Source organism: Hyaloscypha bicolor (genome assembly GCF_002865645.1).
Source record: "Hyaloscypha bicolor E unplaced genomic scaffold K444scaffold_17, whole genome shotgun sequence".
Lineage (NCBI taxonomy): Eukaryota > Fungi > Ascomycota > Leotiomycetes > Helotiales > Hyaloscyphaceae > Hyaloscypha > Hyaloscypha bicolor.
Genome location: NW_020194519.1, coordinates 131,162 through 147,066, shown reverse-complemented (window position 1 = coordinate 147,066; position 15,905 = coordinate 131,162). Strand labels below are relative to the sequence as shown.

The 15,905-nt window shown below is 32.2% G+C and overlaps 1 protein-coding gene across 1 annotated transcript; it reads left to right on the top strand.

Annotated features, from left to right (window-relative positions):
• Positions 1 to 12,011: 12,011 nt before the first annotated feature.
• Positions 12,012 to 13,382, top strand: K444DRAFT_659910 (uncharacterized protein; the record flags this gene model as incomplete). The annotated part of the gene is made up of 4 exons (XM_024886407.1): positions 12,012 to 12,234; positions 12,287 to 12,449; positions 12,517 to 13,057; positions 13,116 to 13,382. 3 exons carry the CDS (start codon positions 12,012 to 12,014, stop codon positions 12,917 to 12,919), a joined length of 789 nt encoding a protein of 262 aa, XP_024741544.1. The 3' UTR covers positions 12,920 to 13,057; positions 13,116 to 13,382.
• Positions 13,383 to 15,905: the final 2,523 nt, after the last annotated feature.

Below are 15,905 nucleotides of genomic sequence, written 5' to 3'. Positions count from 1 at the left end.
TCTTGTTAAGGCTCTTGAGTTTAGATGGTAGTGTAATGGGAACGATTGTGCAAGTACTCTAGTGAATTGATATAGCTGTTATGGGGCAATATCATGTTCCATGAGCAACTAGTAAGAAACCTCGTCGTGTAAGCAGACGAAGGCGGAGAGGCTGGCTGAGTCGTTATTGGAATGGTCAAAAGGGTCGTAGCTGTTACAGCGAGTGCTGCTGTCGACTTGGTCGAGTCCATCTGCGGTCCTGGCCTTGTTCGCTTTTTGTTGTTCATGAAAGTCAAGTGGAACAACATGGTAAAATGGTAGTTCCAGCCATGGTCAGAATTCGAGTTTAGTGATTATGGTTGTGGGATATTCAACGCAATCAGCGCCTGGTAGGACAGATTCTCCAGATCCGCTGAGTTGCGCGTCATGGGTACGACCGCAGCTCCAGCTGAGAGAGATTGAGTAACGGCATTCGTATTGTGGCCATTGGTGGTGCCCGGAAATGCTGCAGTGCCACGGCATTGTTACCGCCGTTCATCGCATCGAGGGCATTCACTGCGAACGTGTCTAATATCCCCCCCCTCTTCAGCAGCTGTAACATCACCTCTCTATGATTAGAACAAGTTATGCATTAAAGGGGCCTCCTTGGCTCTTGCCTGAAAGAGGAGTCCTTGAAAACTGTCATGCTGTTCGAAACTATGGGGTCGATGCTGTCATGGGCTAGCTAAGACCGTGACAATTGCATGGACAAAGCAGTGTTTAGCATGTAATTAGGCTTCAAAATATGAGGGTGAAGTTGATGTAGATTGAGATGTCTAAAGTACAAGAAGTGCGGTTCGGCGGAGGGTTTATGTGCCTCTGCAGCTGAGCTAACCTAAAAGGAGAGAATCACGTTTATGGCAACTGCCAGATTGTTATCGGTTTTCGCTAGCCCTGAGATGCTTTTCGGCCCTGCCCTCCGTTAGTCTATTGCGGGTCTGAATCGCCAAGTGAAGGCTATTTACAGGAGTTTCGTGTTGGAGCCGCAACGAGAGCGAATGCAAGACCGAGACAATCCGCGGAAAGCTTGAGGTCATCTCTAGCCTGCGAAGCCAACGAAGCCGTCGACTGCAGCTGGGGGACAGAAGCCAACTCGTGCGAGAAAAAGAAGAAAATAGAACAATAGCGACCACTATCTACATCGAAGTGCCTGTGAAGCGCAATTAGCCCACGAGAGGAAGGAGAGAGCAGCAGTAGCCACAACGCAAAAGCGAGATAGTGGCTCATCGAAATGAAATAAATCGGAAAAAATCTTAAGATTTTGCAATACATATATTATATAAATAGTTTCTGCTCTATATAGATGTGAGTATATATATAATTAAATCTTAAACTATAAGATAGTAGTATTTACCTCGGGCGATTTTCGATTTTCGATTTTCAATCTTCGAGGTTTGTCATCTGGCTAGTTATGGGCCTCAGTAGCCCTAGGTATTCATTATTAAAGAAGAAGAAGAAGAAGAAGAGGAGGAGGAGGAGGAGGAGGTGGAGGAGGTGGAGGAAGGAAGAGATGGCTATGTATTCTTTTTATTTGTTAAACTAGCCCCAAAAGGTGGATGAATATTAGAGTAGAGAGTTATCTACTGTAACGGGTTGGACCCGTGGTTTGGACTCGGTCATGTGACTCGGTCATGTGACCTTCGTTGCTGTGGCTACGGGGGCGCGTGGCCCGTGTGTATTTAGCTTGCGCGAGAGCGAGTGTGACGGCGGGATCAATGCAATGGTCAAAGGCTCAAAGTTCAAAGAATCTCATGTATTGGAAAATACTAAGCTATGAAACAAAGTAGGGAGGATGCCTCGACCTTTAGTATTATTCCGCCCAAGTAATTCCGGCTTAGCTTCGTTTTGTGCCTATTTCCGATATCCTGTCTTTAGTAGATTATGCCCTTATACCAGCTATTATATTACCCCCTTCCTAAAGAGAAGTCTAAATACCCTTATTTAGGGAATTATTTAGCTATAATATAGAAAAGAAAAAGAGGAAATAATAGCTATTAATTCTATTTTATCTAATTCCTATAGCTTATTTATAATTAAAGTATAGTCTTAACTCTACTAAAATAACCTAGTTCCTAGTATATTCCGGCTAGTTCTTAGTATTTATTATTTATATTATACTTTTATCTATATTAATAATATAGTCTAGAAGTACTATATAGGCTATAGCTAATATTAAAACTATTATTATTAGGCAGTTTTTAAATAGAAATAGTAGATTAAATTTATTTATTAGGGCAGGCTTTAATATAATAGCTTGCTTGCCTTTTTTATTAGTTAAAATAATAATATTTGATTTAGTTAGGCCGCTTTTAAGCTATTTAATTAATTTCTAGGCCTTTTCGAGTTTAATATATATATTCTTAAGTTATTTATTTATTTTAGAGACTTATATATTAAGGCCAAATACTTTAGCTACTTTATTATTAAATTTCCGGGCTTTAAGCTTTATAATTTTATTCTTATAGGAACTTCTAAAGGGTTTTCCGACTTTCCGAATAGTATTATATACTAATTTATTAATATTTATAAGATATTAATTCTCTGCTTTAGTTTTTAGAATTATTTACTAGCTTTTAGTTTTAGACTAGTATTTTATATAATAACTATTACTTGGTATTATATATTTTTTAGTTATAATAGGTATTTTAATACTTGTAAGGCACGTAATAGTAGGGTAATATATAAGTAGTTAAGGTAAGTAAGCTGCAGAGTGACGCTTGCAAGTGTAACTGATTCCAAGAATCGATTCTAATAAAAGACTAATTAATGCTCCTTTCCAAAGCTAGGAGCATCTCCCTATATGTTCCCTAGTGCTTAGCCAAGCCTGCGAAGCACTTTACTTAACTAGGAAATACGATCCCATGTGATCCGTATAATTCCGATTGCCCGTATAATTCCGATCGCAAGCTTTACCTAAAATAAGAAACTAGATCTATAATATCTGACACCTGTCTATACGCCATTACGTGTACCTATTACAATACTAGTTTAGTTATTTTTATTAGGGTTAAAGTCTTCTTTATTACTAGAATTTTTATTATTTTTAGTCTTTTTATTATTGGAATTCTTATTATAATCTAATATTTTATATTTCTTAAATATACTAGCCTTATTTTTGTTAATTTTCTTAGTATCTGGCTTAATAAGATTAATAAGATATTTCTTATTAGTATTATTTATTTTACTTATTAAACTATTAGATTTATTATTACTAGTAACTAAAACCTCTATTTTATTATTCTTAAAATATTTTACTAAGATATTCTCTATAATAATTTTAGATATATTCTTAAGAATAATACGGGCTATATTTTATATATTAATTTATTTTTAGATAAGAGAATTACTATTTTCGTTTATAAAAGTAGTTTAGCTAATAATTATATTAATAATAATTATAGCTATTAAACTTGAAATATTACTATTATTACTTAAGTTATTTAGAATATAGTAAATAGCCTTATTTAGTCTAGTTATAAATAATATATTACTAGAATTTCTTATTTATTTTGTCTTTATTAATAGTTCTATTAAAATAATAATAATAATATAAATAATTAAGGTTATAAAAATTAAAATAGTTAGAAAGGTTTTCTTTAATTTTTAATAATAATTTAAACTAATATAGGCAAGTATTTATTTATAGCTTAGCTTTAAGAATTTACTTTTTTATTTTTTATAATTTGCCTAAATAATAAAGTATAATTTAGTATAGTAAAAGAAAGTATTTTGCCTAGATTTCTAGAAAAGAAAATAAATATTAATATAGTAAAATAAAAGAAATATACTAGAATTTAGATAAAACCCGAGAAATATCTAGATTTTTCTTTTTTTTTTTCTAGTTATAAAGGCCTTATTATTAAGGTTTATTATTATCTAGATAATTTTTATTAAACTTATTTTCTTTAGTATATTAAATTTATTTATTTAGCTAAATAAGAGGTTCTATTTTATTAGAGTTCTACTTATAAAATTTATATAATTTAAATATTAAGTTCTTAAAATTTAATATAAGGTATTATTTATTATTTATATTTTATCTCTTTTATTTAATCTTATAGTAAAGCTTACTATAAAATACTTTAGAAGAGAGGATTTTCTTGATTTCTTATTTGAGTTTACTATTAACTTTAGTAAAACTAGGCTTTTTATTAGTTTAGTTAGGTAATAGGTTAATAGAATTCTTATAAAGTTTATTTATATAAAAGATTAGCCAAATTCTATAAAATAAGAAAAGATCTAATTAGTATAAATAGCCTATTATTTTATTAATTTTAAATAGTCTAGTAAGAAAATAATCTAATTTATTAGATAAATAGTTTGTTTTTTATATATTTTTTAATTATATAGACTATATTTTCTAAACTAAAGTTTAGTTCTCGCTGCTTTTTATTAGCTTACTTAGCTTAATACTTCTAAGCTACTATTATATATTCTTAGATATAATTAATAGTAGTATTAATTCTCTTAGTCTATTATTATACTTTTTCTTAATTAAGTTTTTTTCTTAGTATTTTAAACTTTATTATTAGTAATATCTAATTAAAATTTAGTCTGGATTTATATTTATAATTAATTATTAAAAGAGATAAGCTAGTTAACTTATATAGGCAGGTAGTATTTATAATATTAAATACTAGAATGAAATCTATTTAGTTATTCTAGAAATAATTAATAAAGAAGTAAAGTCGAGTATTAATAATCTAGTTAATAATTTCCGTTTATTTATTAGTTTAGGTATATTTCGTAATTAAAAGCTTTAGCTTAGTTCTAGTTAATTTTAATAGTTTATTTATAAAGTCCGAAATAAACTAAAAAATTTAGTTATTAATAATAGTAAAAAAAGAACCTCGGAATTACTAGATATAATAATAAAATAGGCTAATAATAGTTCTAGCTATAGTATTCTTAGTTATTAGTAAGCTAATATATTATTTAATTAATTAATTATAATAAATATAGAAGTCTATAAATAAATTATTTTATATTCTTAAAAGAACTAATAAGAAATATAATAGGCCTAATATTTTATTTCTTGGCTTATAAGACCTTTAATATTCGTAATAGTTTATTATAAAGTAGTTAATATTTACTAAGAAAATAGATTACTAATAGAATTTCCGAACTAGAATTTTTGTTTTATTTTAACTAGAATATATAATAGTTATTATATTATAGATTTATTATAGAAGTCTAGTTTATAGATTATTATATTTATCTAGTATAATAAGTTTTTTATTATAAAGTAAATAGCTATCTAATATCTTTTATAAATCTATATTTTCTCGGGCTTGGCTTTATTTATTCTTAAGAGCTAGATTTATCTAATTAGTTTATAGAACTTTAACTATAACTAATAGCTTATTTATTCTTTTTATTTTAATAAAAGCAGGAATAATATTTTTTACCTTAATAAAAGCGAGAATTAGGTCTAGTAAGATAACTAGTCTAGTTCTTTTAGCTTTCTTAGCCTATTTCTGAATTAGTATAAGCTTATCTTTTCGAGATAAGATATTAGTAATAGTATTATTCTTATTTAGCTAATAAATAATCTAGTAATAGAACTATAATAAAAAACTCATTTATTAGATTTATTATTTATTTAAAAGTTTCTTAATATTAAAATACTCGAGAGCTTTATAATTAATAATAATTAGAAAATTAGATAAGCTAATTAGTTCTATTTATTATTTCTGAAATCCTTAGATAATAGTAAGAAGTTTCTTATTATGAATTTCGTAATAGCTTTTAGCTTCTTAAAAAGCTTTAAAATAAAATATAACCGGATATTATTATTTATTTTCTGGGCTTTTTTAAGAAAGTATATTTGTAATAACTAGATTTAAATAATTAGTTTTTAGGCGGGTTTTTCGGTTATATTTAAAATAAAGAAGTATTAGAATAAAGAAAAGTAATTTATTAAGCTAATTAAAGGCATCTAGCTAGATTTTATTAAGTATAAACTTTAATAAAATATTCTTTTTAGTTAGATAATTCAGGAAATAGGAAATATATTTATAGGCTTAGATAAACCTATAATAAAAGTTATAAAAGCCTAAAAATAACTATATATTTTTTTATTATAGGTTAATATTAGTTTTAAATAATAGATATTTTAGTAAAATCTATTTATATATCTTAATTCGAAATAATAAATCCTAAGAATATTATCTTAGAAACTTTAAATTTATATTTATAAATATTAATTTATAATCCGGTATTCTAAAGTTTTTATAAGACTATTCTAATATATTATTAATACTTCTTTTTATTTTTAGAGAAAATAAATATATTATTAATATAGACTAAATAAAAATCATTTAAATAGTTTATTAGAATAATATTAATATATTATTAAAAAGTTACTAAACTATTATAGAATTCAAATAATAGAATTACTAGTTTATAGAATTTATATCTTATTCTAAAAGCTATTTATATTATAGAAGCTAGTTTTATACAAATTTAATTAAAAGTATATTAAATATTTAACTTAGTAAATATTAATAATTTAGCTAATTAGTTAAATATCTCGGTAATAAATAATAAGAAATAGTAATTCTTTTTTATTATAATATTTAGCTATTAATAATTAATATAAAATTATAAATTACTATTTTTCTTTTTAATAAATAAAACAAGTAATAAAAAAAAGAATTTAGATAATTTAATAAAGCTTTTTTTTAGGTTCTTAATAAAATACTTTCTTATTTTTTAGAGTTTATAAAAGCTTATTTTTATTAAGGAATCTAGTTTATTAAAATAAAGCTTATAGTTAAAAAATTAAGACTAAGAAAGCTTATTTACTACTTTCTTAAAAAATGCCCTAGCTATATTATATAGCTATATAGGGAGAGATACCTAAAGTTTTTAAAGTTCTTTAGAATTAAAAAATAAAATATTACTAAAAGTATCTAGTTTATTTATATCTAGAAAATATATAAAGTTACTAGTTTAAATATAATATTTAGTAAACTATAATATTAGTTATTTAATTATTATAGATAATAATAGATATTTCTTTAGTTTATAATTCTATTTCTTAAATATATAATTAATTTTATTAATAGTAATTAATCCGACCAAGTTATTAGAATCTCTAGTATTTAATTAGAAGATAACTATTTTAATAAAATAGAGAAAATAGCCTAGTAACTTGCCTATTTCGAGAATATTAAGATCTAGCTCTTTTTTTCTTGCCTAATATTTGGCTTTTCTAGTAAAAAGGTTTTATAAAGAAATAAGAAATATATTCTTTTATTTCTCTAGTCTTATTTTACTAATTTCTTTTAGAATTCTAGCTAGAATATCTTTCAGATATTTATCTTTTTAATACTTCTTATTAAAATATTAAGTTTTCTGAGTAAGATTTAGCTAATTTATCTCGTAATTTTCTAGTTAATAAAGCTAGTTCCGTTAATAATCTAGTAAGATATTATATTTTATAAGCTATTTTCTTCTTAAAATTATATTATAAGAACTAAAATTAATAGTAAGCAGATATTATTAAGTTTAAAAATATTAATTAATATCTAGATTTATTATAATTATATATTAAATAGTTTTACTAGATTATTTACTAAAATCTTATAAGAAAACAGGAGTTTTAAGTTTATATAAAGGTATTTATAATACTTTTATTAAAGAATAAATATATATTTAGTTAATTAGAATATATATATATTTACTTTAGTATTTATTAAATACTAGAAAGTTATAGTTTTATTTTTCTAGTATATTCTATATTTAATAAGAAGCTAGTTTTTATTAATTAGTTAAGTAAGATCTATAAGTTCTTAATAGAGCTTTTATTTTAGAAGAGCTATTTTTATATCTAGAGCTAGACTTTTCCTAACTTATTAATATTATATTTCTTATTAGATAATAAATAAAAATTAGTATTTTTATTACTTACCTCTAAATAATTAGTTTTTTCTAAATAATTCTTTTTAATAAATATAATCTTATTAGTATTAGAATAGGCTTTATTTATATATTTAGGCTTTCTATAAATATAATAATAGAAATTCTCGGGCTAGTCTAATTTCTTTTTAAATTCTCAGTAAATTACCTTTTTTAGCTATAAAAATACTAGCTATTATAGTTAATTTACTAAATATAGAATTATAATAGCTTCTTAATTTCTAGTAGGCTTTTTAGCTCGGGATAATATTTAGTAATAAATGGTTTCTATTAGTTATTTCTTCTAAAATTATTAATTCTTAATTAAGAAAAGCCTATTCTCTTATTTTATATATTATTTAGCCAGATTTCTAAATATATTAAACTTTTTATTATTTAAGCTTTTAAATAATTCGAGATTTATTTTATTTATTAAATTATTATATTAATTATCTAGTAATTTCCCTAGTTTTATTATTAAATAAATAAACTTTATCTAGAATACTAAAAATAGCTTATTTCTTTATTTTAGATACTAATATATTTCTTTACTTTTATTATAAGCTTACTAAAAAGTCTTAAAAATCTATTTAATAATTAAGATCTATCTAACTAATTCAGGTTCTAGTTAATTATAAATAAAGTTATAAATATTTCTAGTAACTAGTTATATTATATAAGTAATTTTTAGTAATTTGCTATTAAATTTAGAAAAGTTCTATATTAGTTTATTTCTTATATTAAATATCTAGTTATTAATCTAGTAATTATTTTTATTTATAAATAAAATAGAATTCTTAATTCTAATAAGCTATAATTAATTACTATAAACTAAGAATAAAAAGAAAATTTAATATTAGTTATTATATAGTTTTTCTAATAAAGATCTATAATATTTCTAGATATCTGCCTATTTAAATCTTTATTTTATAGCCTTTTCTTATATTAATCTCTTTCTTATATAAAGTTAATTAGTAATTGCCTTTAGCTTATTAATTTTTTTAGTAAGTTAATTAATATATAAGTGAAATTTCTAGTAATATTTTACTTATTTATTAGCTATAATATAGTATTTATTAATAAGATTATCTTATATAAGTAATTTTTATTAGGCTTTATTTATCTTTGAGATATTTATACTAGTTTTAAGTTTTAAATTAGCTAGCTATTTCTTAATATCTTTTTCTAAAATAGTATTATAATAGCTTTCCTAGTAATATAAGTTTATAATATTAAAGTCTAGCTTCTCTATTTTATTATATTAGGGCCTTTTATCTAATATACTTATAATAATAGTACTTGGTTCTAAATTATTTATAATAGCTTTAAAAGAAGTATTAGCTATAAAAATAAATACTAAGTAAGTTTTTCTTATTTAATATTAGTAAATTATAACTAATTATTATCTTATTTAGTTTTAAGTTAATAGACTAAAACTAACTATTATCTTTTCTTATTTTAAATTAGTAAACTATAACTAATTCTTCCTATATTAGAAAAGAGAACTAGTTCTTTTACTTTTATTAGTATTAAGGAAATATTATTTACTCTAGTTAAAGGCTAAACTCTAAAATTAACTAGATTATAGAAAATAGTATCTTTCTTCTTTTATATTAATAGAGAACTAATTACTAGAAAAGAAGTATTATTTATTCTAGTTAAGGGCCAGACTTCGAGATTAACTAGATTATAGAAAATATTATATTTCTAGCTAAGCTCTCTAGTTCTTTATAGTTTAAGGAGGTTATTAAATATTAAAAGTAGTATTTTGTCTTTGCTTTCTAAGAATAAATACGAGTTCTTTACTAATAGTATTATATTATTTCTATAGACCAAGTTAAGTAAGCTTAGTATTATATAATAGCAGGATTAATATAATAGTTAAAGGCTCAAAGTTTAAAGAATCTTATATATTAGAAAATACTAAGCTATAGAATAAAGTAGGGAGGATGCCTCGATCTTTAGTATTATTCCGCCCAAGTAATTCCGGCTTAGCTTCGTTTTGTGCCTGTTTCCGATATCCTGTCCTTGGCAGATCATGCCCTTACGCCAGCCGTCACAGCAAGACTCTCTTTTTCTCTCCTTAGTTATTTCTTCTTGTATCAAAACCACCAGTTTTCTTTGCACAAAGGCCTGGCCCGTGATATCTACCACCCGATGAGTCATGCTACTTCTTCAAAGTTATACGAGGGCATTATAGGACTGGTTAACTATAGCAGGGGAGGCTTAGCGAGGCCAATAAGAAGCTTCAGGATATCAAACCAAGTACGAATTTTCAAAGTACCTACTTATTCGTACCTCCCCTTATATAGAGGGGGTTCGTAAAAGCGATTTGGCCACTCGAGCGATTTGGCTAAGTATTTTACATAGTAAATTTGTATTGGAGGTACTTTGAGCTGGCTGCGCTAGCTGGGCCGTGCCATACGAAGGCCGACGGCATTCAAAATCGTCCATATTCGCTAGTGCAAGGAACACTAATATGTTATAGTTTTGAAAATTGTGCGTCACAACGCCACCACATTCGTATGCTTTAGTTCGAGCTTGATAGGATAGAAAAGAAGCTCAAGTATCCTTCATTTGTATTTTGGTGACTTTAAAATTATAGGGACGTTTTTCGCGAATTTTTGAATGGGGGGGAATGATTTTCAAGGCTCTCGCTTAGCAATTTAGACGATTTTTAATGCCGTCGGCCTTCGTAGAATTTAGCGAGGAACACCAATTTTGGTGTGGCCAAATCGCTCGGGTGGCCAAACTGCTTTTGCGAACCGCCAGTGGTAACTGTTGAGAATTCAAAGCAAACATCACGTGCAATGGTTCTCAGACGACTGTCCATTTTGCAGTGATCTAAGGCCTATACTTATACATGTCCAAATGGCCCCTATTGCCACTAAAAACCCATGTTTAGCTGAATGCCCTGCATAGCTAAACACCCCTGCACAGCTGAATGCCCTTGTATAGCTGAATGCCCCTGCATAGCTGAATTGCCACTGGTAGCCTTAGGCACCAATTTCCAACAGTAACCAGTGGAAGGTACGAACGGGTAGCGAGCCGCTACGATAGGAAGTCTGAGGAGTTGTTAGCATTGACAAATCTTTGAAATCTAAACTCCACTCACGTCACATCACAACTGTGCGGCCAATAACCAAACAAGATTCAGAGTGAATATCTCCACGTGCTGAAACTGTCGCTGCGTTTCATCCTCTCGGTATCAACTTTGATACTGCTAGTTATTCGGTGCCTCCTCAGCCTTAAGCACCTGTATTCTCACTGCTAGAAAATACAGAAAACCATCGCCTTAATATCGATAATACAAGAGCAAACGCTCCTCAGATCTTCAATGCCATCTACTCTTCTGGGAGAAATGGGGATCCAGTTTGTTCCATAATAGCATGTCGTTCTTCCTAGCCTGAATACCTCTATTCAGGATTAATATTTTCATTTGCTGGTTACGTTTTAGTCCCCGGACGTGAGCAGCTGCTGCTTTAACCTGTGCTGAGGGTGAGCATGCCCGCCATGCCCGAGTCGAGCCTGAGCCGAGCCCTCAGCGGGGGAGCGGGGGGTTGCCCCGTTTGGTTTCGGGTGAGCCTTAATTAGTAAGAGCCCCGCATCCCAAGTGTAAGAGTGGCTTTTTCTTTGTTCGCTTTCCTTCTAGTTCTTCTACTATGCCTTGATATCGACTTTCCTAACTTCTTGAATTTGAAGACTTATTACTAATTATACTATTATATAAATATTTTACTATTTAATAAGCCTAAATCAGGCCTTTAATCATTAAATTATATTAATTTCTTAAAAGCTAAATTTTTGGTATTGCTATCCGAGCGCCTTTCTTTGGGTTAGTCTGGCCCCTAATCGACAACCGGGGGGTCGTTTACATTTTCCCGTTTAAGGTAGAGGGCTGAGACTCAATATTTCTCTGCAGGAGCCCTGTTCAATCATCTTTCGAGATTTACGCCAAGTCAACCAGCCATAACGGCTTGATAAGGACAGCATCCCATTCTCGTTGTCTCGTACCCCTCTTTTCTGTTCCATTTCCCAGCTGCTTATTTGTACGCGCGATTGTTTCCCCACCAGCACGAGTAATCAGCAACATGCCAAGGAATGTGGTCATTCGAGCACTTTCAATACATCTCTTGTTTACTGTTTCTATAAGCCCATTTACTATTGCCTCATCATCGACTCCTACATATTCTGAGGATGCGATAACCGTCCCGGCCCGCTTGCATTATGTTGAGGAAGCAGAAGTCACTGCAGCGCCAGAACTCAAGCGACAAGACACCACAAATTTTTGCACCGAATGGTCTTTTGCTAATGGTAATAACTTGTCTCCACTGATTGTTATGAACGCAACTAACAAGTGTTTTAGGAGATCCACTTGGATGCTATGCGCCTGCTACATGTTTGTACAGGTCGATCTCGACCTTCGGACTTGCATACTGTGGAGTCAGCGGCAGTAGCTATGTATATGCAACAACTTGCTCTGATTATACAGCGCTCACTGTGAGCCCTCCCTACGAAACATTACACTGGTCTGTCCTTTCACTCCATGTGCCGGCCCTAAATCTAGTGTGATAACGTACTGAACATTTTCAACAGTCCATCCACGTTCCCATACTGCCATACAGCCAAACTCATCGCCGACAGCTCAGAGACATACACAATGTTTGGATGCGAGTCCTGGGAAGGCACCACAAGCATCGGGTATCTCGTCGCTGGAGCCGCGGCCATCACCCCTCAGTCGACCGGCCCTCTAGAATCCTCTGGTCAAACAACTCGCGGATCTGTTGCATTGCCAGTCCTGTCAACAATTACTGTGGAGTATATTACGCCATCTACGTCACCTCAATCCACCTCATCACCTGCTTCAACGGTTCCAAGCGGGGTCAACACGGCCGCTGCTATCGGAGGGGCTCTAGGCGGATTTGCGAGCGTGGTACTTGCTATCTTGGCGGTGCATAAGGTCTGGACCAAGAACAAAGAGAAGCCGCTTAGTCAGTGAGAATACGACGTCCACCACTAGAAAAATGTAAATTCCGGGAGCCGACTAATGACCTTTGGTGTTGGGCGGTCTAAATGGGGAAATATGAGCAGCGCTGGTGGCCAAACAGGCTTTGCTCTTGGCACATGCTCTTCAAAGGTGCGCTCATGATATGAGACTTCCAGAAAACCTCCCATTTTGACGCGCCCTCGATCAGAGTAAAAAATTTCCGGATTGCTTTTAGTTCCTTCAACGTGCATTCAACATCTCGATGTATCGGGGTCAATGACTTGCAAGTCCCGTCATCGACCTCCGCGCTCTTGAGTTTTCTTGACCGCGTGGTTTATCGGTGGCAGCCCATCTCAGTCGTAAACAGCGTCTAATTGTTCACTAAAGATGAAATTGGAGCATATTACTGATCAACAAGACAATTGTTTGAGTTGAGGCGTAACAGCGCAAGTCGTTAATGCATAAGAAAGCTTCCCGACATCTTTCCCGTTTGCTCGAACTTCAGCGGCTCGAGAGAGCACCTTTCGGCTGAATTTGACAGAGTGATAGTGCCCGCGATATCGCTCACCACCTCCAATCCTGACATATTACGACGAGAGCTTTGCAAATTCCGGCGGGATCGTGCGAAGAGCTCCTCTAGTAACTCCTTTTTTGGTATTAAGGATACCGAAAGAGTAACTTATACTGAGTAGTAGAGACGAGACAAAATAAAAAAGGAATCGTGTAGAGCGATTTAGGAAGTCGATCAAATGATGAGATTAAAGAAGAGAGGTATTTAGATCAAGACAAATACGGAATAGGAAGGAATTTATAGAGGGAAGAGCAGTATTCTCTTTAGGGGTATATATAATAATATAATATATACTGGTGGCAAAATACTACGTATTTTCTTATTAATAGAAAACTTTGGGTTCCTTCAGTATTGTCGTCAAAACTTGATAAAATCGGTATGAGAGAATAGAGGTCAGATAGAGTGTAATTGGCTAAAAACGAGAAGTCGACACATGTGACATATAGTAAATCTTGCTCAGGTGAGTTGCTTACGAGTTAGGATGCCCAGGTTACTCAGGCAAGTTGACTGAGCTAACGGCGAGCCGAGGGCAATTAGCGCTTGAGCAAGAGCGGCAAGCTTACTAACCCTATTTGAAGCACAAGAAAGAGTAAATTGATTCATAATACTGATACACCCTACAGGGGGAAAAAGTAAAACGACACCCCCCCCCGCGGTGTCGATTTGGGGTGTCGATGGAGGCCACACTAACCGAAATCAGCAAGCGGTAGCAGGTGCCCGTATACATTACTTTGTATCGCTGGAATACCCTGTATAGCTGGAATGCCCTATATAGCCGGAATCGGTTCAGCTGGCATAGGGGTTTAGTGCAAGTGATTTAGGGGGTTCAGGGCTATATATACGGGCTACTTACCACTGTAGAACAGCGGTCAATTCAGTACGTTTTACTTGGTTTACATCGCAAGCACGTGACCCTAGCTTTATTACTTAGCTAGTTCAACACGAATCGACGAGCAGCATTGTGCTTCACGGACTTCTTGGAGTCCGTTTACGGCATCGGAAGCGGTATCAGTTGCTAAGTATCAGGAATAGCCTTTCCAAGGCTTCCTCAAACGCACCAGTATCAGGGATAATACAACGTATAATCTTGAGTTTAAACTGCCGTCGATTTCGGAACACTTTCCCGATTAATCCTGCAGTATTAGACATTAATCACGACGCTGTCGCACATTCCAAGATACATTAACCACCGTTGAAGCCAAGAAAGAGCAAGATTCCATGGACAGAAGAAGAGGATATAAAGCTACTCCAGATGTGGAACGAAGGCCATTCGTGGGAATACGTCTTTGCTGTCCTCCCTAGCCGGAGTGAACGGCCCATCCTGGCGCGCTGTTCGACAAAATTCAAAAATCGATCCCGTACAGAGGCCGATTGTGGTTGAACTGGAGAAGCTGTCATTGCTTCATTGACGTTGGGGCTCCTATATCAGAGAAAGTCGAACTGTCAAGTATGGGTGAGGATGACGATTCAAGTGATGGCGATCCCCAGTCTAGCAGCGACGATGATGGATGTTTGAGCGAGTCGAGCAGGGCCGTTTGAGCACGAGCAAGCAGAGCCGATAGATGCAATATATCTTAGATACCAAAGTATCTACTAATGTATCTACTACTACAGCCCAGTGCTTTTGCCGTCGAGTTTCAGTCTAGTGGAACTGGTTGTCAACAACGCACCTGACGTGGAGATATGGCGTGCCGTGTTCGGCCTTGTCGCACTCACCAGCCCGAAACAATTAATACCACCGGCCGCCGTCGAGAAAGCCGTTTTCGACACGCCTTCAATCCAGCTCAGCTTCTCAGAGAGGATTAAGCAGACACACGTCAACGGATACTTGAGGAACTCACAGGCCGCGTCAATTATACTGGTGGCTTCTACGAGCGATCCTTCGAAGGAAAGTCTTGGATAAACAACGCGAACGAAATCTACGAAGAGTCGAGAGCCCATTTTACAGAAGGTCACTGGAGCGGGTTGCCAGAACCCTCAATTCAAAGTCTTTTTTTGATTTTTTGAGTTGTTCATGAAGTTCCAGGACAGTGTTCTCAGCAGATTTCGCCGCAGATACTACACATCAGCGAATAATATGTTGGAGGCTCGGAGGCTGATCACAAGCTTGATATTTGCCTCACCCCCGCCGACGCTGCCTTACCAGACGGCGAGCACGACTGGCCCAATGTACTTGTCATTGGAGAACACAAACAGAATCCAGTTGGTCCGAAATCCGAATGTTGTAAGTTTATTGTAAATTGCTGTATTTTGAATGGAGATTTGATCTGATCTCGATCTCACATTACTTACAAAAGAATAGCAAGTGATACGAGACGATCCTTCTCTTCAAGGTCTGCCGAGGCAGAATTCAAGCAAGCCCTCTGTCTTCGACAACATTTTCCTGATCTCTGCAGAATGCCGAACTCAAAAGTTCGAGCTTTCATG